At 48.5% G+C, this 27,024-nt stretch overlaps 1 protein-coding gene across 1 annotated transcript in view; it reads right to left on the bottom strand.

Moving 5' to 3' along the window:
• Positions 1–26,137, bottom strand: part of LOC146036270 (major histocompatibility complex class I-related protein 1-like) — a 38,238-nt gene extending 12,101 nt beyond the window's left edge. The window contains exons 1-4 of the mRNA XM_083160163.1: positions 26,009–26,137; positions 15,552–15,821; positions 10,594–10,881; positions 7,325–7,600 (exon numbers count right to left, since the gene is read on the bottom strand). Of these exons, the coding sequence (XP_083016289.1) occupies positions 7,325–7,600; positions 10,594–10,881; positions 15,552–15,821; positions 26,009–26,108 (934 nt within the window). The 5' untranslated portion in view covers positions 26,109–26,137. The remainder of the gene's footprint in view (positions 1–7,324; positions 7,601–10,593; positions 10,882–15,551; positions 15,822–26,008) is intronic.
• Positions 26,138–27,024: the final 887 nt, after the last annotated feature.

The raw sequence follows: 27,024 nt of genomic DNA, 5'->3' as shown, positions 1-27,024 counted from the left end.
CAGCCAGTGGGCAGACACAGATGGACCCGATTCCTGACCTCACACTACTCCTCCGCTACCTGAGACAGTACACAGCCAGCGGCCGGGGACAGAGGGACAGAGGGGCCCGATTCCTGACCGCACACTACTCCTCCGCTACCAGAGATAGTACACAGCCAGCGGCCAGACACAGAGGGACCCGATTCCTGACAGCACACTACTCCTCCGCTAACGGAGACAGCACACAGCCAGCGGCCAGGCACAGAGGGACCCGATTCCTGACCGCACACTACTCCTCCGCTACCGGAGACAGTACCCAGCCAGTGGGCAGACACAGATGGACCCGATTCCTGACCTCACACTACTCCTCCGCTACCTGAGACAGTACACAGCCAGCGGCCAGACACAGAGGGACCCGATTCCTGACCGCACACTACTCCTCCGCTACCAGAGACAGTACACAGCCAGCGGCCAGACACAGAGGGACCCGATTCCTGACCTCACACTACTCCTCCGCTACCTGAGACAGTACACAGCCAGTGGCCAGATACGGAGGGACCCGATTCCTGACCTCACACTACTCCTCCACTACCGGAGACAGTACATAGCCAGTGGCCAGACACAGAGGGACCCGATTCCTGACCGGACACTACTCCTCCGCTACCGGAGACAGTACACAACCAGCGGCCAGACACAGAGGGGCCTGATTCCTGTCCGCACACTACTCCTCCACTACCGGAGACAGTACACAGCCAGCGGCCGGACACAGAGGGACCCGATTCCTGACCTCACACTACTCCTCCGCTACCTGAGACAGTACACAGCCAGTGGCCAGATACGGAGGGACCCGATTCCTGACCTCACACTACTCCTCCGCTACCTGAGACAGTACACAGCCAGTGGCCAGATACGGAGGGACCCGATTCCTGACCTCACACTACTCCTCCACTACCGGAGACAGTACATAGCCAGTGGCCAGACACAGAGGGACCCGATTCCTGACCGGACACTACTCCTCCGCTACCGGAGACAGTACACAACCAGCGGCCAGACACAGAGGGGCCTGATTCCTGTCCGCACACTACTCCTCCACTACCGGAGACAGTACACAGCCAGCGGCCGGACACAGAGGGACCCGATTCCTGACCTCACACTACTCCTCCGCTACCTGAGACAGTACACAGCCAGTGGCCAGATACGGAGGGACCCGATTCCTGACCTCACACTACTCCTCCACTACCAGAGACAGTACACAGCCAGCGGCCAGACACAGAGGGACCAGATTCCTGACCTCACACTACTCCTCTGCTACCTGAGACAGATCACAGGCAGTGGCCAGACACAGAGGTACCCGATTCCTGACCGCACACTACTCCTCCACTACTGGAGACAGTACACAGCCAGTGGCCAGACACAGAGGGACCCGATTCCTGACCGGACACTACTCCTCCACTACCTGAAACAGTACACAGCCAGCGGCCAGACACAGAGGGGCCTGATTCCTGACCGCACACTACTCCTCCACTACCGGAGACAGCACACAGCCAGCGGCCAGACACAGAGGGACCCGATTCCTGACCTCACACTACTCCTCTGCTACCTGAGACAGTACACAGCCAGTGGCCAGATACGGAGGGATCCGATTCCTGACAGCACCCTACTCCTCCGCTACCAGAGACAGTACACAGCCAGCGGCCAGACACAGAGGGACCCGATTCCTGACCGCACACTACTCCTCCCCTACTGGAGACAGTACACAGCCAGCGGCCAGACACAGAGGGACCCGATTCCTGACCGGACACTAATCCTCCGCTACCGAAGACAGTACACAGCCAGCGGCCAGACACAGAGGGGCCTGATTCCTGTCCGCACACTACTCCTCCACTACCGGAGACAGTACACAGCCAGCGGCCAGACACAGAGGTACCCGATTCCTGACCACACACTACTCCTCCACTACTGGAGACAGTACACAGCCAGTGGCCAGACACAGAGGGACCCGATTCCAGACCGGACACTACTCCTCCGCTACCGGAGACAGTACACAGCCAGCGGCCAGACACAGAGGGGCCTGATTCCTGTCCGCACACTACTCCTCCACTACCGGAGACAGTACACAGCCAGCGGCCGGACACAGAGGGACCTGATTCCTGACCACACACTACTCCTCCGCTACCAGAGACAGTACACAGCCAGCGGCCAGACACAGAGGGACCCGATTCCTGACAGCACACTACTCCTCCGCTAACGGAGACAGCACACAGCCAGCGGCCAGGCACAGAGGGACCCGATTCCTGACCGCACACTACTCCTCCGCTACCGGAGACAGTACCCAGCCAGTGGGCAGACACAGATGGACCCGATTCCTGACCTCACACTACTCCTCCGCTACCTGAGACAGTACACAGCCAGCGGCCGGGGACAGAGGGACAGAGGGGCCCGATTCCTGACCGCACACTACTCCTCCGCTACCAGAGATAGTACACAGCCAGCGGCCAGACACAGAGGGACCCGATTCCTGACAGCACACTACTCCTCCGCTAACGGAGACAGCACACAGCCAGCGGCCAGGCACAGAGGGACCCGATTCCTGACCGCACACTACTTCTCCGCTACCGGAGACAGTACCCAGCCAGTGGGCAGACACAGATGGACCCGATTCCTGACCTCACACTACTCCTCCGCTACCTGAGACAGTACACAGCCAGCGGCCAGACACAGAGGGACCCGATTCCTGACCGCACACTACTCCTCCGCTACCAGAGACAGTACACAGCCAGCGGCCAGACACAGAGGGACCCGATTCCTGACCTCACACTACTCCTCCGCTACCTGAGACAGTACACAGCCAGTGGCCAGATACGGAGGGACCCGATTCCTGACCTCACACTACTCCTCCACTACCGGAGACAGTACATAGCCAGTGGCCAGACACAGAGGGACCCGATTCCTGACCGGACACTACTCCTCCGCTACCGGAGACAGTACACAACCAGCGGCCAGACACAGAGGGGCCTGATTCCTGTCCGCACACTACTCCTCCACTACCGGAGACAGTACACAGCCAGCGGCCGGACACAGAGGGACCCGATTCCTGACCTCACACTACTCCTCCGCTACCTGAGACAGTACACAGCCAGTGGCCAGATACGGAGGGACCCGATTCCTGACCTCACACTACTCCTCCGCTACCTGAGACAGTACACAGCCAGTGGCCAGATACGGAGGGACCCGATTCCTGACCTCACACTACTCCTCCACTACCGGAGACAGTACATAGCCAGTGGCCAGACACAGAGGGACCCGATTCCTGACCGGACACTACTCCTCCGCTACCGGAGACAGTACACAACCAGCGGCCAGACACAGAGGGGCCTGATTCCTGTCCGCACACTACTCCTCCACTACCGGAGACAGTACACAGCCAGTGGCCGGACACAGAGGGACCCGATTCCTGACCTCACACTACTCCTCCGCTACCTGAGACAGTACACAGCCAGTGGCCAGATACGGAGGGACCCGATTCCTGACCTCACACTACTCCTCCACTACCAGAGACAGTACACAGCCAGTGGCCAGATACGGAGGGACCCGATTCCTGACCTTACACTACTCCTCCACTACCAGAGACAGTACACAGCCAGCGGCCAGACACAGAGGGGCCTGATTCCTGTCCGCACACTACTCCTCTACTACCGGAGACAGTACACAGCCAGCGGCCAGACACAGAGGTACCCGATTCCTGACCGCACACTACTCCTCCACTACTGGAGACAGTACACAGCCAGTGGCCAGACACAGAGGGACCAGATTCCTGACCGGACACTACTCCTCCGCTACCGGAGACAGTACACAGCCAGCGGCCAGACACAGAGGGGCCTGATTCCTGTCCGCACACTACTCCTCCACTACCGGAGACAGTACACAGCCAGCGGCCGGACACAGAGGGACCCGATTCCTGACCGCACACTACTCCTCCGCTACCGGACACAGCACACAGCCAGCGGCCAGACACAGAGGGACCAGATTCCTGACCGCACACTACTTATCCGCTAACAGAGACAGTACACAGCCAGCGGCCAGACACAGAGGGACCTGATTCCTGACCTCACTCTACTCCTCTGCTACCTGAGACAGTACACAGCCAGTGGCCAGATACGGAGGGATCCGATTCCTGACCTCACACTACTCCTCCACTACCGGAGACAGTACACAGCCAGCGGCCAGACACAGAGGGGCCTGATTCCTGTCCGCACACTACTCCTCCACTACCGGAGACAGTACACAGCCAGCGGCCAGACACAGAGGTACCCGATTCCTGACCACACACTACTCCTCCACTACTGGAGACAGTACACAGCCAGTGGCCAGACACAGAGGGACCCGATTCCAGACCGGACACTACTCCTCCGCTACCGGAGACAGTACACAGCCAGCGGCCAGACACAGAGGGGCCTGATTCCTGTCCGCACACTACTCCTCCACTACCGGAGACAGTACACAGCCAGCGGCCGGACACAGAGGGACCTGATTCCTGACCACACACTACTCCTCCGCTACCAGAGACAGTACACAGCCAGCGGCCAGACACAGAGGGACCCGATTCCTGACAGCACACTACTCCTCCGCTAACGGAGACAGCACACAGCCAGCGGCCAGGCACAGAGGGACCCGATTCCTGACCGCACACTACTCCTCCGCTACCGGAGACAGTACCCAGCCAGTGGGCAGACACAGATGGACCCGATTCCTGACCTCACACTACTCCTCCGCTACCTGAGACAGTACACAGCCAGCGGCCGGGGACAGAGGGACAGAGGGGCCCGATTCCTGACCGCACACTACTCCTCCGCTACCAGAGATAGTACACAGCCAGCGGCCAGACACAGAGGGACCCGATTCCTGACAGCACACTACTCCTCCGCTAACGGAGACAGCACACAGCCAGCGGCCAGGCACAGAGGGACCCGATTCCTGACCGCACACTACTCCTCCGCTACCGGAGACAGTACCCAGCCAGTGGGCAGACACAGATGGACCCGATTCCTGACCTCACACTACTCCTCCGCTACCTGAGACAGTACACAGCCAGCGGCCAGACACAGAGGGACCCGATTCCTGACCGCACACTACTCCTCCGCTACCAGAGACAGTACACAGCCAGCGGCCAGACACAGAGGGACCCGATTCCTGACCTCACACTACTCCTCCGCTACCTGAGACAGTACACAGCCAGTGGCCAGATACGGAGGGACCCGATTCCTGACCTCACACTACTCCTCCACTACCGGAGACAGTACATAGCCAGTGGCCAGACACAGAGGGACCCGATTCCTGACCGGACACTACTCCTCCGCTACCGGAGACAGTACACAACCAGCGGCCAGACACAGAGGGGCCTGATTCCTGTCCGCACACTACTCCTCCACTACCGGAGACAGTACACAGCCAGCGGCCGGACACAGAGGGACCCGATTCCTGACCTCACACTACTCCTCCGCTACCTGAGACAGTACACAGCCAGTGGCCAGATACGGAGGGACCCGATTCCTGACCTCACACTACTCCTCCGCTACCTGAGACAGTACACAGCCAGTGGCCAGATACGGAGGGACCCGATTCCTGACCTCACACTACTCCTCCACTACCGGAGACAGTACATAGCCAGTGGCCAGACACAGAGGGACCCGATTCCTGACCGGACACTACTCCTCCGCTACCGGAGACAGTACACAACCAGCGGCCAGACACAGAGGGGCCTGATTCCTGTCCGCACACTACTCCTCCACTACCGGAGACAGTACACAGCCAGTGGCCGGACACAGAGGGACCCGATTCCTGACCTCACACTACTCCTCCGCTACCTGAGACAGTACACAGCCAGTGGCCAGATACGGAGGGACCCGATTCCTGACCTCACACTACTCCTCCACTACCAGAGACAGTACACAGCCAGTGGCCAGATACGGAGGGACCCGATTCCTGACCTTACACTACTCCTCCACTACCAGAGACAGTACACAGCCAGCGGCCAGACACAGAGGGGCCTGATTCCTGTCCGCACACTACTCCTCCACTACCGGAGACAGTACACAGCCAGCGGCCAGACACAGAGGTACCCGATTCCTGACCGCACACTACTCCTCCACTACTGGAGACAGTACACAGCCAGTGGCCAGACACAGAGGGACCAGATTCCTGACCGGACACTACTCCTCCGCTACCGGAGACAGTACACAGCCAGCGGCCAGACACAGAGGGGCCTGATTCCTGTCCGCACACTACTCCTCCACTACCGGAGACAGTACACAGCCAGCGGCCGGACACAGAGGGACCCGATTCCTGACCGCACACTACTCCTCCGCTACCGGACACAGCACACAGCCAGCGGCCAGACACAGAGGGACCAGATTCCTGACCGCACACTACTTATCCGCTAACAGAGACAGTACACAGCCAGCGGCCAGACACAGAGGGACCTGATTCCTGACCTCACTCTACTCCTCTGCTACCTGAGACAGTACACAGCCAGTGGCCAGATACGGAGGGATCCGATTCCTGACCTCACACTACTCCTCCACTACCGGAGACAGTACACAGCCAGCGGCCAGACACAGAGGGGCCTGATTCCTGTCCGCACACTACTCCTCCACTACCGGAGACAGTACACAGCCAGCGGCCAGATACAGAGGGGCCTGATTCCTGTCCGCACACTACTCCTCCACTACCGGAGACAGTACACAGCCAGCGGCCGGACACAGAGGGACCTGATTCCTGACCACACACTACTCCTCCGCTACCAGAGACAGTACACAGCCAGCGGCCGGACACAGAGGGGACAGAGGGGCCCGATTCCTGACCGCACACTACTCCTCCGCTACCGGAGACAGGCCAGTGATGTAGAAGGAACTCGTGGAAATAAGGCAATGACCAAGTCTGCTGACAGATAGCAGGTACACCTGTACTCACTGTTACATCCACACTGGTGATGGAGTAGTGTGGGATTTCATAGAGATCACCTGCTGTTGAATGTATACTGGAAACAGGTAAGTGTGCAGGGATGCTGGAACAGATTTATATTAACCATAACTCTCATAGGAACCAAGCAGGAGACGGACTATGTCAGTCTACAAGGATCAAAAGGGATCCTGCAAATGCTCAGGAAAGATCTTAGTGGCCATCTTGGAGTAGGGCATAAAGCTTCCCTGGAGAACAGGAAGAATGGAGTATGCAATACTCTCACAGCAGCCTTTTAATGCAATATTCATACCGTCCTCCCATACAATGGGTGGGTTACTCTTCAGCTAGGCACATGCTGTGACCTCATCAGGGTGAGGGTACTTACCTAATGTCACATAGAGTATCTCCTCCAGGCTGCTGTGCTCCACATAACAGGAGTAATGTTCCTCCTCCTCCCCGGCTGGAACTTGCACTGAAGCTCTGGTCTGATAGGTGCCGTCTGGGTTGGGAAGAACCTTATATACCTCATCTGTGGTAAACGCTTTCCTCCTATTCCTCATCCACTTCACAACCACAGCTTGGGGGTAAAACCCATACACCAAGCAGTGGAGCTTTGTGATCCCATCTGACTGCTGACTGGAGACCTTCACCTGTGGGGGAACTGACATATATACAAAATATTATTGGGGGTTATTGTTTATGTGGTTCCGAATTCCAGTAAACCAATTTTATAATGCAGATCGCCAACTTTTGAATAGCAAAGGAAGTGCAAAAATACAGCTGCCCAATGATGGTGGAAATAGACCTATTTAACCAACTATGGCAGACCTAGATGGACATACTACATTTGATCATGAAAAGGCATCTTTGTGGGAAGGTGTGGTTACTGCGTACTTCCCAAAATTTGGGAGCATATCATTTCAGAGGCGTGGCCCAAACCTTTCTACTCTGTCGGGAATCTTGGGGGTGTGACCATGATGATATAATGGTGCAGCTACACCCCTAATTCCACCGCCTTTGCACCATTACGCCTCAACCTCCTTCACCAAGAAACGCCCCCACACACCTCCCCAAACTTCTCTGACCTGAACGCTCCCTCCTCATCATACAGCGAGCATGCCATGCACTCCCGAGCTGCAGTATAGCGTGTGGATGCAGCCTCACAACCCTTTCTGTGGGACACTGCAGCTCGCAGGTGGGAACTTTTTGGTTTTCCAATTATAATACTGTTTGCTCCAGCCTAATTTTTTTTTGGGTAAATCCTGAGAGCGTGTAAATATCTGAGCTGTCTTGAGGTCACCCCTTGCTGCCACCTCGCACAGAGTCATTTAGGCATCAGGACTAACACAAGCTGTATCTGTGAGGTTAGGTTACTCTCTGTCTGGGATCAGAGAATAGAACAGCCTAGATAGACTAGATACAGTATCCTGTGCACAGATGTAACTACATTTTTTTGTCATCCAGCGCAAAATTAAAAATGGTTCCAAATATTTTTTATAAAAATCTATAAAAGCATGATTGTTATTTTTTTTTTTCATTCTGTTTTGCAGTTTAATAGCACCTCTTGCTAGTTCCCCCTCCACCAAAAGCCTGCACAGTAATTTCAGCAGGTAAGACTGTTCCAGCAGCTTCCTTTCTGGCACGCCATATGCGATGTCCAGTCGCCAAAAGGTACTATTGCTGTGGGCATTATGTATAAGCAACATTACTGTGTGGCATACATGTACAAAGAGTACTACTGTGTAGTGTAAAATGAATAAGGGCACCACTGAGTAACATAATGTGATTAAGGGGGGCTACTTTGTGGTGTAAAATGAATATGGGGCACTACATGCGGTCTAATGTGAATTAGACTGTGCTACTGTTTGGAGTAATTAAAATTTGGGGATACTATTGTGTGATCAATGTGCCTTTGGCAAAAATACTGGAACTGGTCCAGGTTCACCTAATTGGGGGGGGGGGGGGGGGGGGGGGGCGGGGTGACAGGGGAATTGAGTTCCACCACCTCTTCAGGATGCTCTCAGGTGGAGGCACTGCTCCATGCGAATAAAGAGGGTGGTAAAACCAACGTAGTCCATTTGCCACCACACCGTTTGCTAATTCTGTTCAAAAGTTGTGATATTATATTATATTATATTATAATTATATCTTAAAACACTTATTCCATGGAGATGTATCCTTATATACATATGTGGCACACTGGAAAGGCAGGGGATACAGATACAATAAAGTTTTAAAAGCCATTATCAGTGAATGGTCCAAGCTAGTTGTTCCAGTTTCTTGGACATACAGCGGGGTGGACAGGAAGTCATAGGAAAAGGACAGGGAGTTGGAGGCAGTGGCGTAACTACTGAGCATGCAGGGGGTGCAGCTGCTATGGGGCCCAAGCTGTATTGGGGCCCGCTGCTTCTCCTGTGCCCTGTCACACCACTAGGCCCGGCCCAACTATTACGGAGCTGCCGCTTAGAGAGAGTGCCACGGCACAATGTGAAGGCTGCCACCGGGATTAAGCTTCAGTTACCTCAGAGGTAGCTAGCCAGAGAAGCAGGCACAGTGGCATCATGGGGATTGTAGTTTATCTTTAACTGGTCACACTTTGTGTGCCCTGCTTTGATCCAGAGAGAATGCTGACGCTGACATCCTGCTGCATAATATGAAAATGAAGATCCACGCCGGCAGTCTATGCAGGGAGGCACCGGCCCGCTGCTCCCCCTGCACCCTGTCACACAGCGCGTCAGTTACATGCAGGAGCGTGGAGAAACCATGGCGCTGCAAGTATGAAACGGCAGCCGGCAGGGAAGGAGGACCCGGGCCACCAAGAGGAGCTGGACGGGTGAGTGGAGCGGGGGACGAGAGGAAGGCTGGGGCAGGAGAGGTCAGAGTAGGGTGTCAGGGATCAGAAATACCATGGCCGCAGCAGCATGGATGGGACTCCATCGCACAGTGTTAGAGGCCCCATCAGTCACCTGCAGTCAGCGGACAGGTCAGGACCCACTGAGCACTGGAGTCCCGTCTGTGCTGCTGCTGTCCTGGTATTATGGCAAAACTCCAAATCCTGTTTCACCCCCACCTCCCTTCCTTTTCACACCTGATATTTCATCCCCACAGTGGCAGGAGGGGTTTATTGAGACAACATAAGTACTTGTAGCATTTTTTAATCATTATATAATTATTACATTATTTCATTTATGTTTTTTATGTCTCTATCCCCCTCGCTGTTCCTTGCTTTGCTATAGGGCCCATGAAGTTCTAGTTACGCCTCTGGTTGGAGGGTTTGATCTGCACTGAGATGGAGGGCACAGGCTAGTGTCCAGGGATGGGAGCCCATGCTGGGTCTGTGGAGAACAGGCAGAATGGTATTCCACAGCCCCTGGCATTATGGAGCAGCGTGTGAGGGCAGCAGTATGCAGAGATCAGTGGAAGGAACAAGGGGAATCCTAGCAGCAGGGCGAGAAGTGTGAGTCTCGGGAGAGCATGGAGCTTAATGGTATCACTGGGCATTGTGTTGCACCGGGCGTCAGAAAGGTAAATCCACCTGTGTATGGAAGCACAATGCCCCTTTATTATAGCGGTGATGACAAAATGTACTTGTTGCACTCTGCAGACACAGGAGGGTTGACTGTATCACCAATCTGACATACAGTAGACTCTTACCTGTACGCAGGTGTTCCGTCACACACTCACACTCCAAGTACTGCTTCAGCCACATAATGCACTCGTGCTCCATGTAGAACTTTTGCCTCTTAGCCCCGAAAAATCTGCTGTTCCAGTCTTGTGTTAGGGCCTGTGCTTCCAATACCAAGGGCACGAATTCAAGAACAAAAGTATCAAGTGCAATAAAGTCTTCCCCATTGGCTGCAAACTCCTCATAGCCACTGACGCTGTTATCTCCAGACAGCTCGCACCAAAACTTCACCTGGAAGACATAGGTGTCCCGCTCACCTGCAATAGGCACAACACAAGTATTGGAATCACACTTCAGGTAACGAACCACGCGTGCATGTGCTAGGGAACAATGACATCAATCATTGGGCGTTCCTCTACTGCCGTCCCTATTCTGCCCCTCAACGGCTCTGAATCAGCCCCTAGCTTGCTTCTGTGCATGTAACGAGAGGCATGCAATCTAGTGATGCCAGTAAGAGTTTGTCTTTCCATTATGACTTTTGTCAAGGCTGTAGTTCATTGTTCCCACTGAATCGACTAATGGGGAGATGTACTAAGCAATGAAAGGAGTAGAGAAGTGAGATAGTAGAGAACTGAAGTAACATTTCTAATTTATATACAAATACAGAGCAGCTGATTGGTTGCCACAGGCAACTTCTCCACTGGCTCCCTTTTCCACATCTGCCCCTATGGGCCACAAGGGCCTGGGATATAAATTGGTCAAGTGCCTATTGATAGTAGCAAAAGGAGGTATGACCTGAGATGTGTGGGTGTGGCCAGTGGTGTCTGGGTGTGGCCACTTCTGTGTGGGTGTGGCCAGTGCTATGTGGGCATGCCACTACATGGCGCATGTGGATGAGATGTGTTAAGCTTCAGAGAGCGATAAAGTATCGGACAATCAGCTACTGTCTTTTATTCAAACACAGCCTGGAACATGGCAGCTAGGAGCGGATTGGCTGGTACTTTCAGGTGCTTCTCTAACTTGGTTTCAATCACCAATTGCAGCTTCCATTTGAAAAATAGTTCACTTCTGAGGTGTGGTCATCATCAGCCTCTTGGCTTTGTGAATTGCCTTTCCTCCTGTCCATGTAAGTATGATATGAAAAGCTTTACAACTTTGTTTTCTATGAGCGGATGTCAAACATCCTTTCAGTTTCTTCTCTTGAACCAAGAGCCAAGAGAAATGATCCCACCATGACTTACTCTCCTAGCTATGAAGCTCTCTCTTGAGGAGTAGAGATAATAAACTTGAGGGATGCCATCTCCAGAAACCTCAAGACTATATCTACAGATGGTTCACTGCTTAGATACTTGCCAAGCCATGTGGTCTTTGCACTTTTTGTGCTTCGATGGGCACCTCACCTTGGACCCCTGTGACAAAGTGAATGCTACTGTATAACCTACTCATTGGAGGACTGTTGCATACTTAAACCAAGGTATGGTTACCTCTTCTTAAATTACTAATTGAAAACACTGCGATGATCAAGCTCATTTGCACCATGGACTGAATAACACAATAATTTATATTTATAATAAAATAATGAAATCAAATAATAAATATTTATTGAACTATAAAAGTGTGATGCTTCGGTGACCACCTATAAATAAATCAATAAAAACAATCACGTGTATACATAATACGCTCACCACTTGCCGTTATATATTGTTTTGTGAAGCAAAGTCCCCAGTTGGATCGCAATCAGGCGCTGTGCCACAGCGGGGGTCCTGCTGGAAGATGTGCTTGGCCTCCGAGATTCACGGATGGAGGTGGGTGCAGCGCTGTGTCTCTCACCTGCAGAGTAGCTGGCTCTGGCTAGCAATTGGTACTTAAAGAGGCTGAAAGCTCCGGAGGCATGAAACGGATGGGATGTGCTGGCGGCTGGTATCAGACATTTAAATGGACTGAAGTGCCTCTGGCTAAGAATCCTCTAACCGGTTTCGCTCATAGAGAGCCGTTTCAATGAGTGACCTCTTCTGCCACTCTTCCATATGTGAACATGTTCATTATTCTATGGATACATAAGAAACTTGCAGTGGGGTCATTCCTCCAATTCTGGGCAAGGACAGGCTAGGACATTCATTTGGGGCCAGCGTCCTCTTTGCACATGCACAGCAAAGGGTTATTGCCATGCCTCATGGGTGATTAACCATGCCTCACAGGGTGATTAACCATGCCTCACAGGGGTTATACATACCTCACAGGGTGTGCCATGAGACATTGGGTGTAGCCTTGTGAAATGATGATCAAGTCTAACCATGTCAACCGAGCAGAGTGCAATAAGGCTGAGTAACTAGGCCAGATCTTCTCACAGCCGGCCTGGCCACTCTGACATTTGCCACAAGTGCTAGATGGCCAATGTGTCTCTGGGCATGTACTGTAATAGTCTGAAAGACCTTGTAATATATCTCCGAGGGATATTGGTGGGATTCAGTTTGCTTTTGTAGATTGTGATCTCAAAACATGTAAATCAGGAGAGACCTACCTTAGAATCTACCCATCAGCCAGGACAATTGAGAAGATATTTTGCCTTGGGCAGAGTTTACGAGAACTGCTAGGCTCATCGTTTTCATACAAGACTTCCTTCTCTACCACCATCTGAAGATCCAGCGATTTGAGGATTACAGATCTTCTACTTGTTATAGTATTCGATAAATATGCACTGGGCCAATGCAGGTAAGTATGGCCAGTCCCCCACCTTAGAAAATATTTAATATATCATTTTCTTGAGCACAGCCACACAGAGGGGACCAGTGAGGACCGATGGGTGACAGAAGCCAAGGGTTGGTGAGGGTGAGGGCTGGGCAGCAGTCAGTTCCCTCTCTCCCTGCCCCAAGCACCACCATCTATAATGGAAAAGGGGGGGTAGAAGTAAGAGGACCCGGACACCCTCTGAGCTCCTCTAACTGCCTCAGGCGTGTTGCCCCCTCTCTTCTGTACAACCTGCCCTTTAGTGTACCAGATTTTATGGCAGCAAATCTGTAACTAGTGGTGCCATCGCACAGAGCTCTGGGGGGCAGAACCATTGCTGCCCCTTTCGCTTGCTACTAAGCTAGCAGGATTCCTGGTCTGGCACCCGGCATACAGGATTGCTGCTGTAGTGCCACCTGTTATATCTGTTATGAGTGCAGCGAATCACAAGGTCATAAGATGTAGCAGTGAAATACAAAGGGCCAGATGCAGTGGCTTAACTAGAAATTTTGTGCCACTTGAAAAAATAAAAGTTTCTGCTCCCCCATACATTAATTATACTTTTTTCCCAACATGCTTGTTGCCAGAGGGTTACATGCTCATTGCCAAGGGAGTTACATGCTCATTGCCAAGGTGTGGAGGTTACATGCTCATTGCCAAGGGGGAGGTTACATGCCCATTGCTAAGGGGGAGGTTACATGCTCATTAGCAGGGGATTTACATGCTCATTGTCAAAGGGTTACATGCTCATTAGCAGGGGGCTTACATGCTTATTGCCAAGGGGGTTAAATCCTCACAGATCTCCAGTGCTCCCAGAATCAAGCACTTCTGGATAGTGCTGTAAGTGCTGCACTTCCCTGACAGACACTAGAGTTTCAATAGGACCTCTAGCTTCTGTTTTTTTGGAGGGCCATTTTAGCAGATTACATGCAGACACATACCACAACAAGGAGAGAGTTCTAACACTGGGCCTTATTCTGGTTGGTGCGGTCCTTTGCGAATTCTTTCGGAGCTGACCGAACACCACGCTGTGCGGACATTGTAAGCACAAACGCCCACAGGTCGTCCGCATTCGGTCGGACTCACTCTCTAAGAAGAGGGTGTGTTTTCGGACAACATCCAAACCGTACGTGTGCAGTGGGAACACAAAGATTCTGCACGGTCTTACAGCGTCCGAACAGACGGGAAGCTGTCCGTACGCACCGATGCGGTGTATTTTCGCAAAACTCACTACTGTAATCGGAACTCATACATCTGCCACATGACACACTTATGCAATTAGGCAACCTCATAAAAAAGGGATTGTTTGTAATTGTAATCAATTGGTTCCCCTGTTGCCCTCTTTCTGCTACCATTACTGGCTGCTGTTCTTGAAGTGTTGGTCCTATACTTTTCTTGTGAAGCCACCTGATGTGTTCCTAATGATTCTGCTGTGGCTATGTAAGAAATGTCTTCAATTTTGTACATATTTGTTTTCATTTCAAATTATTATTATGTTCCCTTTAATTTTTGGCATGTGCCAAATAACATGCTATAAAAATGTTATGTATTTTACAAATGTAATAAATTTTAATTTTACCCCCAAATGTGTGCTGTTATCGCTGAATGTAAAAGGGACATGTAAATTTATATTAGTGATACCAATTCCTGTCCATTGCTTGCAGTGTAAATGTGTGCAAAATAGCAACAATACAGTCGTGTTTTCAGCATATATTTGTGTATTTAGTAATGGGCCATTTAGGCAGCAATGCTTCCAATTGAAGCTATGAAAAGAGTGTAATTAATCACTAATGAGTAGAGGAGTGGATTGTATTATGTTCAGCTGAGAGTGCTTCAGGTGCGGGCGTACTAATTGGGCAAACCGAATGCCTAGCGCATGAACCAGTGCTCTCCGCAAAGTGAAACTTGCTTATTGCGTTTGCAGTCGGTGTGTTGTCCGAATGCACGCCTACCACACTTCGTGCACTCCCTCGTGTACGCCCAGATTTACGCCCAGTTTTTCCCACTTTAAAACCACGCCCTTGTGTAGGTCCGAATGATGCCCATATTACGCCCATATTTCCAGAGTCAATTCGGTGCACATTTCTGGACGGTATTAGTGAGAACGAGTACGGAGGCCATGCGTGGCACATGCGCATTGCGTTGCCTACGCATGCGCAGATGGCTAAAAAGCGCCCTCCGAAAGAATTCGGAAAGGACCGCACCAACCAGAATAAGGCCCACTGTCACAAGACCTACAGTATCATTAGTTTATTTTTACCTTTTTCCTGGCTGAGCAGGTTCATTCTCTTCAGATAATGTATTGTCTGCTGGTGTCTGTACTCATAATACTTAGCAATGCGAGTCTGATTCACCCAGTGCTGAGGATCCATAGATTCCTCCAAACAAGAGAGCAGGGGCTGAACCTTATGTGTGTCGCTGGTGTATCTGGTAATAGGAACATCATCTATAGATCCACCAATGTTATAGTGCGGGTGTCCTTGGCCGGGAGGTAACATTGTGGTGAAATGATAGTTAAGACTGTGGATTTCTGTAAGAGAAGACATACACATTGTTACAGCCAAGTACCAGACCACTCACACTGTACGTACATACCATTCCGTGCTGGTGTAAGGTTTGCACACTACTGTCTGCTTCACCAAGCTTTGGGGGAGATGTACTAAGCAGTGAAAAGAGTGTGAGCAGTGAGTCAGTGGAGAATGTCAACCAATTCATAGAAGTAACATTTATAATTTGCATAGTCTAAGATTAAACAGAGCCATGGCTACTTCTCCACTAAGCACTTCTTACACTGCTTAGTACATCTCCCCATTACGCCATATTAAGAGAACTGGGATAAGGTATTGAGGGGAAATGTGTCACAGCAACCAACAGGCTTCTACCATCCTTATAAAAAGTACATTCTCTTTAACATGATTGGTTGATATCAATAGCACCACAACCGCACCCCCTAATTGTCGCACCCTCCATAGCAACTTGTCTAAACAGCTTCACCACCTATCTAACGACAACAATGTATAAACAAACAGGATTACAGTACAATGACAGACAATCAAGAGGTTGATCAATAAAATAGAAGATCTGGGACTTGGGGTAAGAATCTGTAGATGGGTAGGGAAATGGCTGTGTAATAGAGAGCAGGGAGTGGTGGTGAATGGCGCAGTATTAGATATGATACCAGTACTAAGTGGAGGGCCACAGGGGTCGGTGCTTGGACCCCTTTTATTTAATATATTTATTAACGATATTGGGGAGGGAATACTCAGCAATGTTTCCATCTTTGCTGATGACACAAAACTGAGCAGAGTAATTAGAGGATGACTCTGTGCTTCAGAGCGATCTAAATAAATTAGATGAGTGGGCAAAAAAGTGGAAAATGAGGTTCAATGTGGAGAAATGCAAGGTTCTGCATCTCGAGAGGCATAACCAGTGTGCTAGTTATAACATAAGCGGGGAGGCATTGGGTAATTCAGAACTTGAAAAGGACCTAGGGGTCATAATAGATAACAAACTGGGATGTAGTGCTCAATGTTATATACCAGGGACCGGCAACTGGCGGACCGCGGTCCATCTCCAGACCGCAGAAGCCAGATCTCCTGACCGCAAACTTATTGAGTGAGCAAGCTGACGCTGCGCCCCACGTGAGCAGGGGTTGACGACACGGCCCACGTGAGCAGGGGCTGACGACGAGGAGGTGCCCAACGTGATCAGGGGCAGACGCCCCGCGTGCCAAGCCCGCCGTGTGCAGGAGCTGATGCCGCACCCCAGGCGTTACTGCTGAGCAGGGGCTGTCGCCGCGATCCACGACTGTACCTGGTCCATTGGAGAGAGACCCAAAGCAGCGGTGCAGGCAGCTGAGCTGGGCGCCACTTTTAAGTGCATCTGCGGGTTGCGGCCTGCCCGTCGCCAGGTATGCAGAGTTAATTTTAAAAAAGGTGAGCAGAATAAACATGTGCCTGCATTGTGCCTGTTTTGTATGCATTGTGCCTGTATTGCCAAATAGATACATCCCCTGTAGAGGTCTGGGTCTGCAATCCAGTGTAGAGGTGTGGGGAAATAATTCTTACACCCTGGGAGTAAAGATTTAATGGTGTCCCAGACCTTTAGGGTGCAAAAATATCTGTTTCTTTATGTGCCACATCTCTCTGCTGTACATTATGTGTGTATGTAACTATACATATATGTGTATAGTTACATACATCAGGCTGCCGCTCCACGGTCTCTTATCACTGTTTTGCAAGAAGCCAGGGGCATGTGTTGTTGTTTGACACAGTGAGAAGAGACCGTTAAGATCACTGGCACTCTCTGTACTTGGTGTAATGGTCCCCGTTGCCTCCGCCTGGTGTGTAGCAAATTGCTAAACCCAGATTCAAGTAGTGTTGTATGTGGTGGCACTCAGGTATGCAATAAAGACCTGACGCAATGTATTGTCCTGATGAAAAATTGAGTTTGCACGTTGGCAACTTTGGCTTATTGAAGTGGCATGCATCATGTCTTTATTTCATACCTAAATGCAGCTGCATACAACACTACATACACATATGCTGTAAGCTTGCAGCAGGGCTCTACTACCTCCAAGTCTGTCTGTTGCTACCCAGTTTGTTTTATCACTGTCCATAAAGCGCAAGGGAATCTGCTGCTCTATATAAGACACTGTAACGGAATCTGCTGCGCTATATAAGACACTGTAAATAAGTAATAAATATATTGCATCATGTGTCTGTATTGGTCCAAACTGAACTACTTAAGAGCATACCTTTGGTCACACATTATATTATTTGCTTAATATCTTAGGTGAATCCTGTAACAGAGCCCTGAACGGCACAAAGGGAACCTTGTGACGCTGCAGAATTCATGGAGCATCCGTGAGTACGAACCGATACTCAAACATTTTTCTGCGGATAAACATGTGTTGTTATAGAAAGCGTAAAGTTGAAAGTGAAAACAGGAAGTTTCTGCCAGAGTGGACTGAACTATACTGTTTTATGCTGCCTGAATGAAGTGGAGCTGTACCAGTTTCCCTGCAACAAAACGGTCGCTATTATTAAAAGTGGAAATTTAAAGCGACGTTTAAATGTTGGAAATGGTCACAGCACTTTTTGAAGAAAAGAAGGACATTCCTGAGGCTATTCAAGCCATTCCTTTGTCTTCAAGAAGCAATACAAGAAGAACTGAAATTGTAGCTGCAGACAACAAAAGCAGCTTGTTTGAACTTCTGCATAAGGCACCTTGTTACGCCATTGCACCTGACGAATCTTGCGACATTGTTGACAATGAACAAATGTCCATTTTTGTGCGATTTTATGATGTTGAAAGTAAACGGTTTAGAAATGAGTTGCTAGCAATATTGCCATTTACAGGCAAGACTCGCGGAGAAGATTTGTTCAAACGTTTTGATGATTTCATTACTAAATCAAACATTAGCTATGATAAAATTGTGTCCATTTCAACTGATGGCGCCCCGGCCATGATAGGCAAAGAAAAGGGTTTGATAAAGAGAATCAGGGATAAGAATGCTGGGATAGTATCTTATTAGTGCAGAATTCATCAGACATCCCTTTGTGGCAAACTCAGTGCTACATTGAAGAACGTAATGGATACCTTGATTAAGTTGATCAATTTTATGAGGTCTCGCTCTGCTCTTCAGCACAGACAGTTCAAGGAGTTCTTGTCTGAATGTGATTCTGCCTATTCCGATTTATTACAACACAACAATGTTCGCTGGCTGAATAAAGGCCAAGTTGAACGTTTCTGGCACATAAAAGACGAAGTGACAGCCAGTGGCGTAGCTTGGTTTGGGGCACCCCCCCGCCGTTAATGGGGGGGTGCCTCCCCCCCTCCCCGCCAGCCTCCCCTGGCCGCTGGTGCCCCCCCCCCCCCCCCCATCGCCGCAGGCTTACCTGTCTGCGCATCCCGGCTCCCCTCCTGGCTTCAATTAATAATTCTATGCAGACGGACCACGATAAAATGGCCGCCCCCATACCGCAGACAGTTTCAGAGAACTGTCTGCTTTATGGGGTGGCCATTTTATCGTGGTCCGTCTCCATAGAATTGATTGAAGCCAGGAGGGGAGCCGGGACGCGCAGACAGGTAAGCCTGTGGGGGATGGGGGGGCGGGGGCATTACTTTAGCCCCGGCGCCCCCACATGCACAGCGCCCTCCCCCCGCGCGACCGTGGGGGCTGGGGTGCTATAGTTATGCCCCTGGTGACAGCATTCCTGGCAAATTTAAATACTGAAGAAGCAGGGAAGTACATGGAATTCCTAGCCAACTAGTGCAATATGCAAGCTTTGTCCTTTCTGAAATACATTCTCAAATATTTAAATGAGCTTAATACCGAATTGCAAGGGAACGGAAAGTTAATATGCGATCTGATACAAAGTGTTTCTGCTTTCTGACGCAAGCTTGATATATTTGAAGAAGACATTGAAAAGCAAGAATTTATTCATTTTCCAACTACTCGTGAATTAAGGGAAAAAATTCTGAAATGGACACTGCAAGTTTTGTCTCAGATCTTAGAAAGTAATTTGCAGCAAGATTCAAAGACTTTGCTGAGATAGGGAAAATGACGCATTTTATAAAAACTCCCTTTGAAGTTTAGTTTCTACTAAAATTTTATTGTTAAAACTCTTTTTAAGGAATGTAGTCTGATACTAAGTAGTTGTATATTACAAAGTAGTAATAAGTATACGTTTCTGCACCAAAATAAAAACAAATTACATTCCAGATATCTGATTGTGTGATTTTTTGGACCTCGAACAAAATAATTTCAAACTTCCAGACTCCATCAAAATATACTTGCCTACCCCTGCTTTATACAATCAAAGCGGGGCCCCATGTTGGACCCTGGGAAACAGGATGTGTTGCAACAGGTGTTAAGTCTGAGTACCACTGGGCCCTTTAGATTGCGTTACTTGTATGCTGACATTCTTCCATCCAATGTGACTATTAGTTCAAGAGAGAACAAAAGAAGAAAAGCAAACTCTGTTTGGGGGCACCCTTGCGTCCCAAAATACTTATTTTTTACACACCGCGAAAATATAAGTAATTTGAACTATCCATGTTTTGTGTATTCAATTACAATTATTTAGCAATTTATGTGGAAAATTGCAGATCTATGATTCACTATACATGGAAAAAATCTATGAAAAGAGTCTCATTGAGAGATATCTATGAACATTATTAGTAAATAGTTCTTATAAAAGAAAGTGTGAAAAAATGTGAAAAAATGACCGTCATATATCCAGCCACTTCTTACCAATTCAGATAATTAATTAACATTGTCTTGAATTAAATTAATGTAGGTGATTCTGTATTCATTAATTGACCAATATTGTCTGAAATTAATGCTGTTAATTATCAAGCAGAAATTAATTGATATTGTTTGGAATTAACGCTGGTAATAACTAACACTGTTTTAAGTCAATGTGGATAACTTCCTATTTTTGACAGTGCTGTATGACCAGTATGTGGGGATACATCCTGAAGCATTGATAGTGATAATGCGTAATTTAGCTAATTCCATCATAAGATTGAAATTGATAGTTAAGAGCTGTTGACTTTTTTCAAATTGGTTATTAGATAGGTCCAGAAGAATAGAGACATTACAGATAGAGAGATTATTGTATAATATGTGAAAGAGAAAGATAGACAAAAGGATATAGAGTGGATAGGATTCATAATCCTTATATGCTCTAAAACTTTACTGGATTCCTTTTTTCTCCTTTCATGACCGATATGAGAGCTGACCATTAGCAAGAAATGCATCCTGCAATGCTAATGTAGTACCAGGAGCACCTTGCAAGAATTGCCGGCACTGTAATCGGTTATCTAACTATCCATAGGTCAAAACCCGGGTGGACCCCACTATCTCATTTTCCCTCCACTGTTTATTACAAGAGGGAGAAAAGCAGAAGTGGAGTTCCACTGGCAGGGGTGACCACTGCTATCTGTGTAGTGAAAAATCCTCTTGTTTTCTCCCATATGTCAACATTTCATAGCGAACTAAATAACCGTCTGTGACCCATTGGTGATACCTTGCAATACCTAACAAGGCAACAGGGGAGCCAGGGATAATCACAGTGGTATGATAGTTGGCTATCTTATCTACCTCAGTCATAACCCTGGGACAACACACTCTCTCATTCCCCTTCCTCTGCCTCCAATGGTATGAAGGGTGAACAGCAGAGGTGATAAAGATCCAAAAGGGCTGACTATCTATTATTCCATCTTGTGCTATCTATTGTGACAATATATCATGTGGAGTAACAGGATCTATACCCAATGAGAGTGTGTAAAGGTGATGACCAATGATTTGACCACACAACCAACCCAAATTAATGGGTAAGAAGTGGCTGGATATATGACGGTCATTTTTTCACATTTTTTCACACTTTCTTTTATAAGAACTATTTACTAATAATGTTCATAGATATCTCTCAATGAGACTCTTTTCATAGATTTTATCCATGTATAGTGAATCATAGATCTGCAATTTTCCACATAAATTGCTAAATAATTGTAATTGAATACACAAAACATGGATAGTTCAAATTACTTATATTTTCGCGGTGTGTAAAAAATAAGTAAGAGGTGGTCCATAATTTTAATAAAGATTTAAATAAAAGTTAAATATTAATAAATAGTCACAGTACACATGATATTTTGGGACGCAAGGGTGCCCCCAAACAGAGTTTGCTTTTCTTCTTTTGTTCTCTCTTGAACTAATAGTCACATTTGACCAATCCTAAAACTTGGGGTGCACCACTGACTGTCACGTTGAACCCAAGAATATATCTGAGGGTGTGGTGACCGATTGTGAGATAGTACTCATGAAGTCAGTAGTCCCAAAATACAATAATTAGACCACAAATAATAATCAACACAATATAGTGCTTAATAAGACTGGTGCGTTCTCCATCCCATTCCCTTTTTCCCTTCATGTACAATTCTTCCATCCAATCCAGAAGCAGTTTGGACTGCAATGATACCTAAATGGCAAGCAGATATCCCGGGTGTGACCTCGGTGGAGATGTTACATAAACACATGGAAAATACATTAAAAGTATTGCATTCCGCTATGTTGCAAGAGGTACAAATTAAAACACCACACAGAGCGTAAATCTCGCAAGCTCATAGGAAATACTTTGTTCCAGGGGGGGATAGGTATATGTTTAAATGTAAGGGGTCTAACTATCTAGCTATATTTTTCCATCACATGTGGGATTGTGGGAAAATCAGAAAGTTTTGGGACAAGGTCATTATGTTTATAAACAACACATGTGGTGTTCACCTAACTAAGGACTATCTAGCCATGCTGTGTGCAAATGTCTCCAATTGGAATATACAGGGAAGGAAAACTGAATTGTCTCCATTCCTTACTGTAACTGTAACAATCGCAAAAAAATTATTCTACGTAATTGGACCACCTCAACCCCACCCTTTTTGCAGGAGGTCAGATCGGCCCTGACGCAGCTGATGTACTGCGATAGAAGAGCCACCATGCCCATGGCGGCGGGGGGTGTTAAAAAGTTCCATGCAAAATGGGGAGAATATATATATATATATATATATATATATAAATATATATATATATATATATATAGGCTTGTTGGAGGAAGATGCACAGAAGCATGTCATGAAGATATTTGAAGGCACCACTTGGTACCTGTTTAGATCACTTTCTAATGGCTAGTACGCACTGAGTCCTGGAAGGGGGAGGTGGAGGGAGGGAGGGGGGGGAGTTAAAGTTTTAGGGTTAGAGAAGTAATTGGGTACTTGTGTATTATTACGGCGCCCACGATTTCCATCGTAGGGCATTGAACAATCAAAAATCGGTTGTATCGCATCGCATGCGATTATATCGCATGTGATGCGACCCGATTTTTAATTGTACAGCCACCCTGATGGGTGATTCCCATGTTAAATGCACCCCCAGACCTGATTTTAATTGTACAGCCACCCTGATGGCTGATTACTATGTTAAATGCCCCCCCCATTGTTAACGCCACCCCCACTATCAACGCCAACCCGAATCGTGGCGAGCGCAGCGAGCCCGCGAGGGGTGGCGGTACGCATCCTCCGACCTTTTCATACCCCCACTATCCACGTTGGCGTGGAGTTGATTTTATATAGTGTGGCGAGCGGACGCGGATTACTTCACATGTATTCCGCTTCCCCTCACGGGGCTCGCTGCGCTCGCCACACTTCGGGCTCGGTGGCTCCCCACACTATATAAATACAACTCCACGCCGACGTGGATAGTGAGGGTATGAAAAGGTCGGAGGACGCGTACCGCTGTGCTCGCCACGCTTCGGGTTGGCGTTGATAGTGGGGTGGCGTTAACAATGGGGGGCATTTAACATAGTAATCACCCATCAGGGTGGGTGTACAATTAAAAATCGGGGGAGGACTAACCGCACAGACTTGGAAATGCAGAGGAGGTTTTTATTTCTGCAAAACTATGTCACTGCATTCCCAAAAACAAAAACAGGCGGGAAATGGAGAGATAAAGCGACGGTAAGCGGTAGTACATCCCACCCAAAGAGATCACTGCAATCTGCCTGGGATAAACTGACTGACAGCAGAAAAACAGCGCCTCCTAGTGGAAAAATAGAATTACTTATCACAGCTTAGAGAGAGGTAATAAAACTGTGAGTTAATGTACCAACCAATCAGCTCCTGTGTCAAACACAGCCTGTAAATGATAAGGCAGAACCTGAATGGCTGATACTTTATCCTTCACAATTTTATCAAATGGATTAATATCCTATATATCGGTGTTCAATTCGGATTCCAGTATGGGGTACGTGTCAACTGTGTGAGGTGTCCTCACATATAGTAGACTTTGTGATTAAATCAATTAGATTATAACCATTGTGTCATTTTCATATTTTTGGCAAATGCATCATATTTTGACCTGTGTCGATTATTCTATCTGACACATGCATTCTTATAGATCACGGCCAAAATAAATAGGCAATATTTCAGATCACTCTGATGCTTTGTCACCTGTCATAGGTCCTCACACTGAGTTATGCTACAACAGTGTGTTTCCACTACAGGTTCTAGGTACACTAGTGTCGTATTCCCTGTGTGCAGCCGCACTTTATTAGGGATATAGATGTGCCTAGAGATCATACAATGCTGCTGGGTAGGATTGTGCTATTATAGCAATGTCCACTGCAGTTGTATTTTATTATTGCCATAAATTCCCTTCTTAGGGAAATTGGACCCTGCTAGTCAAGGGTTATATCATATGAAAGTATCAGATATCTAATTTATCAATTATACACATAAGTCTATAGATTACTTCAATAATCAGTCTGAGGATCCGTATAGTGAGTGTTAATTCAAAGTGACAGACTGTGTGTCGACTTTTAGTGTCCACACTTGTGCACTGGGTCTTAGTTTTACCAATTTCTATAAATTCAGAGCATATGGCCAAAACTATCCGCATAGATCAGTATTAGTTAGTATGTTTCTGTCTCTGAGTTATTTAAACAGCAACAGTTTCTTTTGGTAGGGCTGTATCGGCTTTTATAAATTAGCTACAATTGCTATATGTTGCTATATAAGCAGAGGCCGAGCAGTCCTATCAAGGAGTGATTCCTCCCTAGTGTGCACAGGTGTTATGGACCAGTAACAGCAGACAGAGTCATTGAATATGTACTCTATCTACACGGTCCAGCATAAATCAGGCGTGCCCAGGCTGCGTTAGTCTAATGATAATGGACAGTCACACAGCACGACACCGCACCCCCCTGGTTGTACCTGTTAAATTAAATACAGATCAAAAAATATACATTTCTAAGTGCTGAGTGAGAGTGAGCGTCACCGCTAGCCGGCGTACGCTTCGCTACTAGCTTTTTCAAGGCCTTTATATTTCGCTAGTTTTATACCTTAATAATAATAAAAGTTAATTTTTATGTGTGATAATTACTCAAGGTGCACCACACCGAGACACACCTTTTTTCTTCTTGTTGTGTACATATTCTATATTGTGTCCAGTGGTAGCACACCTCCCAATAGTTTATCCTAAAGGAATATCGAGTATACTGAAATTTCTGGGGGGTCCAACACTCTTCCCTCAAGCATTGATGAGGGTCCTGTGCGATTGACCAACCTTCTTTGTGTCGACACCCTGGTAGTGAGCAGGGCCAGGGCTCCTGGTAGTGAGCAGGGTCAGGGCCCGGGTACTGAGCAGGGTAAGGGCCCTGTGTATTGAGCAGGGTCAGGGCCCCTGGTAGTGAGCGGGGTCAGGGCCCCTGGTAGTGAGCAGGGTCAGGGCTCCTGGTGGTGAGCACGGCCAGGGCCCCTGGTGGTGAGCAGGGTCAGGGCTCCTGGTGGTGAGCACGGTCAGGGCCCCTGGTAGTGAGCAGGGTCAGGGCCCCTGGTAGTGAGCAGGGTCAGGGCCCCTGGTAGTGAGCAGGGTTGGGGCCCTGGTAATGAGCAGGGCCAGGGCTCCTGGTAGTGAGCAGGGTCAGGCCCTTAATAGTGAGATGGGTTGGGGCCCCTGGTAGTGAGCAGGGTTGGAGCCCCTGATAGTGAGCAGGGTTGGAGACCCAGGACGTTGCCTTTCACTTATACCAAAAACACAGATCATTGCTTCGACATGACTCTCCCACTGTGTATGAATACATGTTACTTAGCCTGTCATTTACACAATCAGTCACAAGTACCCAGAATTCAATATATGACAGCACAGTGAGCACTTACCTGCAGCGTGTACAGCTGATAAATACAGACAGCAAGCATGTAATATCACAAGAGCCTCCTTAATCCATGTTAGTGATGGCCGCAGTGTTGTGTTTTCCATGTCTGTACATCCACTCCCTTTACGAAGTGTATGTGAGTGACCAGCAGCAGGTAGGAGAGTCAATGCTGATAACTTTCAGTTCTGAGAACTTTCAGTTTTGTTTGAGTCATACTGTGCTCGCCTACTTTTGAAAAAAGCATATCAGGGAAGGTGACACCTAGAGGTGTGGACGTGTACTGCTTATTTAAATTAACCTTTTTTTGATTGTATGTCAGCAGGGGTCATTGTGCAACAGCTGCATAATGTAGGTTAGGTGAAATCAGGGAGACTGCTAGTGGGACATTTACTAAGATTGAATAGTATGAATGCTTGTATTCGTACCCATTTGATGTGAAATATGTATTTCAAGTACCGACAAATTTACAAACATCGGAATGCCTATGATTTGTAGGTACTTATCTCTTATATATTTGGCTACATCTGTCACTCAAAGTGTGTCTGAAGCTGTAACGCTGGGTGGAGCCTCTGACTCACATGACTGACTCACATGACAGAGAACCAGCCCAGTGAGCCCCCAGACAGTGCCAGACACCCTCTGCCTCTCCATGTTACACAGCAAAGACACAGCTACTCACCAGACACACCAGGTGAGCGCCCCACACCTCCATACCTCCCAACATGACCCTCTCCAGAAGGGACAGAATGCTCTGTTTGTGGACTTCCATCTTAATTTATGATTGTCATCACCTGTCATTTTTAACAGGGTAATTGATAAGAAAGGTGTTTAAGCACAGGTGATGGTAATCCATAAATTAAGAAGAAAGTCCAGAAACAGAGCAATGTGTCCCTCCTGGAGAGGGCCATGTCGGGTGACCGCGACCCCCCTCCCGCGATTTGCAGCACACCCCCCGCAATTCGCGGCACCCCCGGTGACTCCCGCGATTCGCGGCCCCACCGCGTGACAGCCCCACTCCTG

Source organism: Crinia signifera, chromosome 9 (assembly GCF_055691185.1).
Source record: "Crinia signifera chromosome 9, ASM5569118v1, whole genome shotgun sequence".
NCBI classification, from domain to species: Eukaryota; Metazoa; Chordata; class Amphibia; order Anura; family Myobatrachidae; genus Crinia; species Crinia signifera.
Note: the sequence above shows the minus strand (reverse complement) of the source record. Positions and strands in the feature narration are given on the sequence as shown.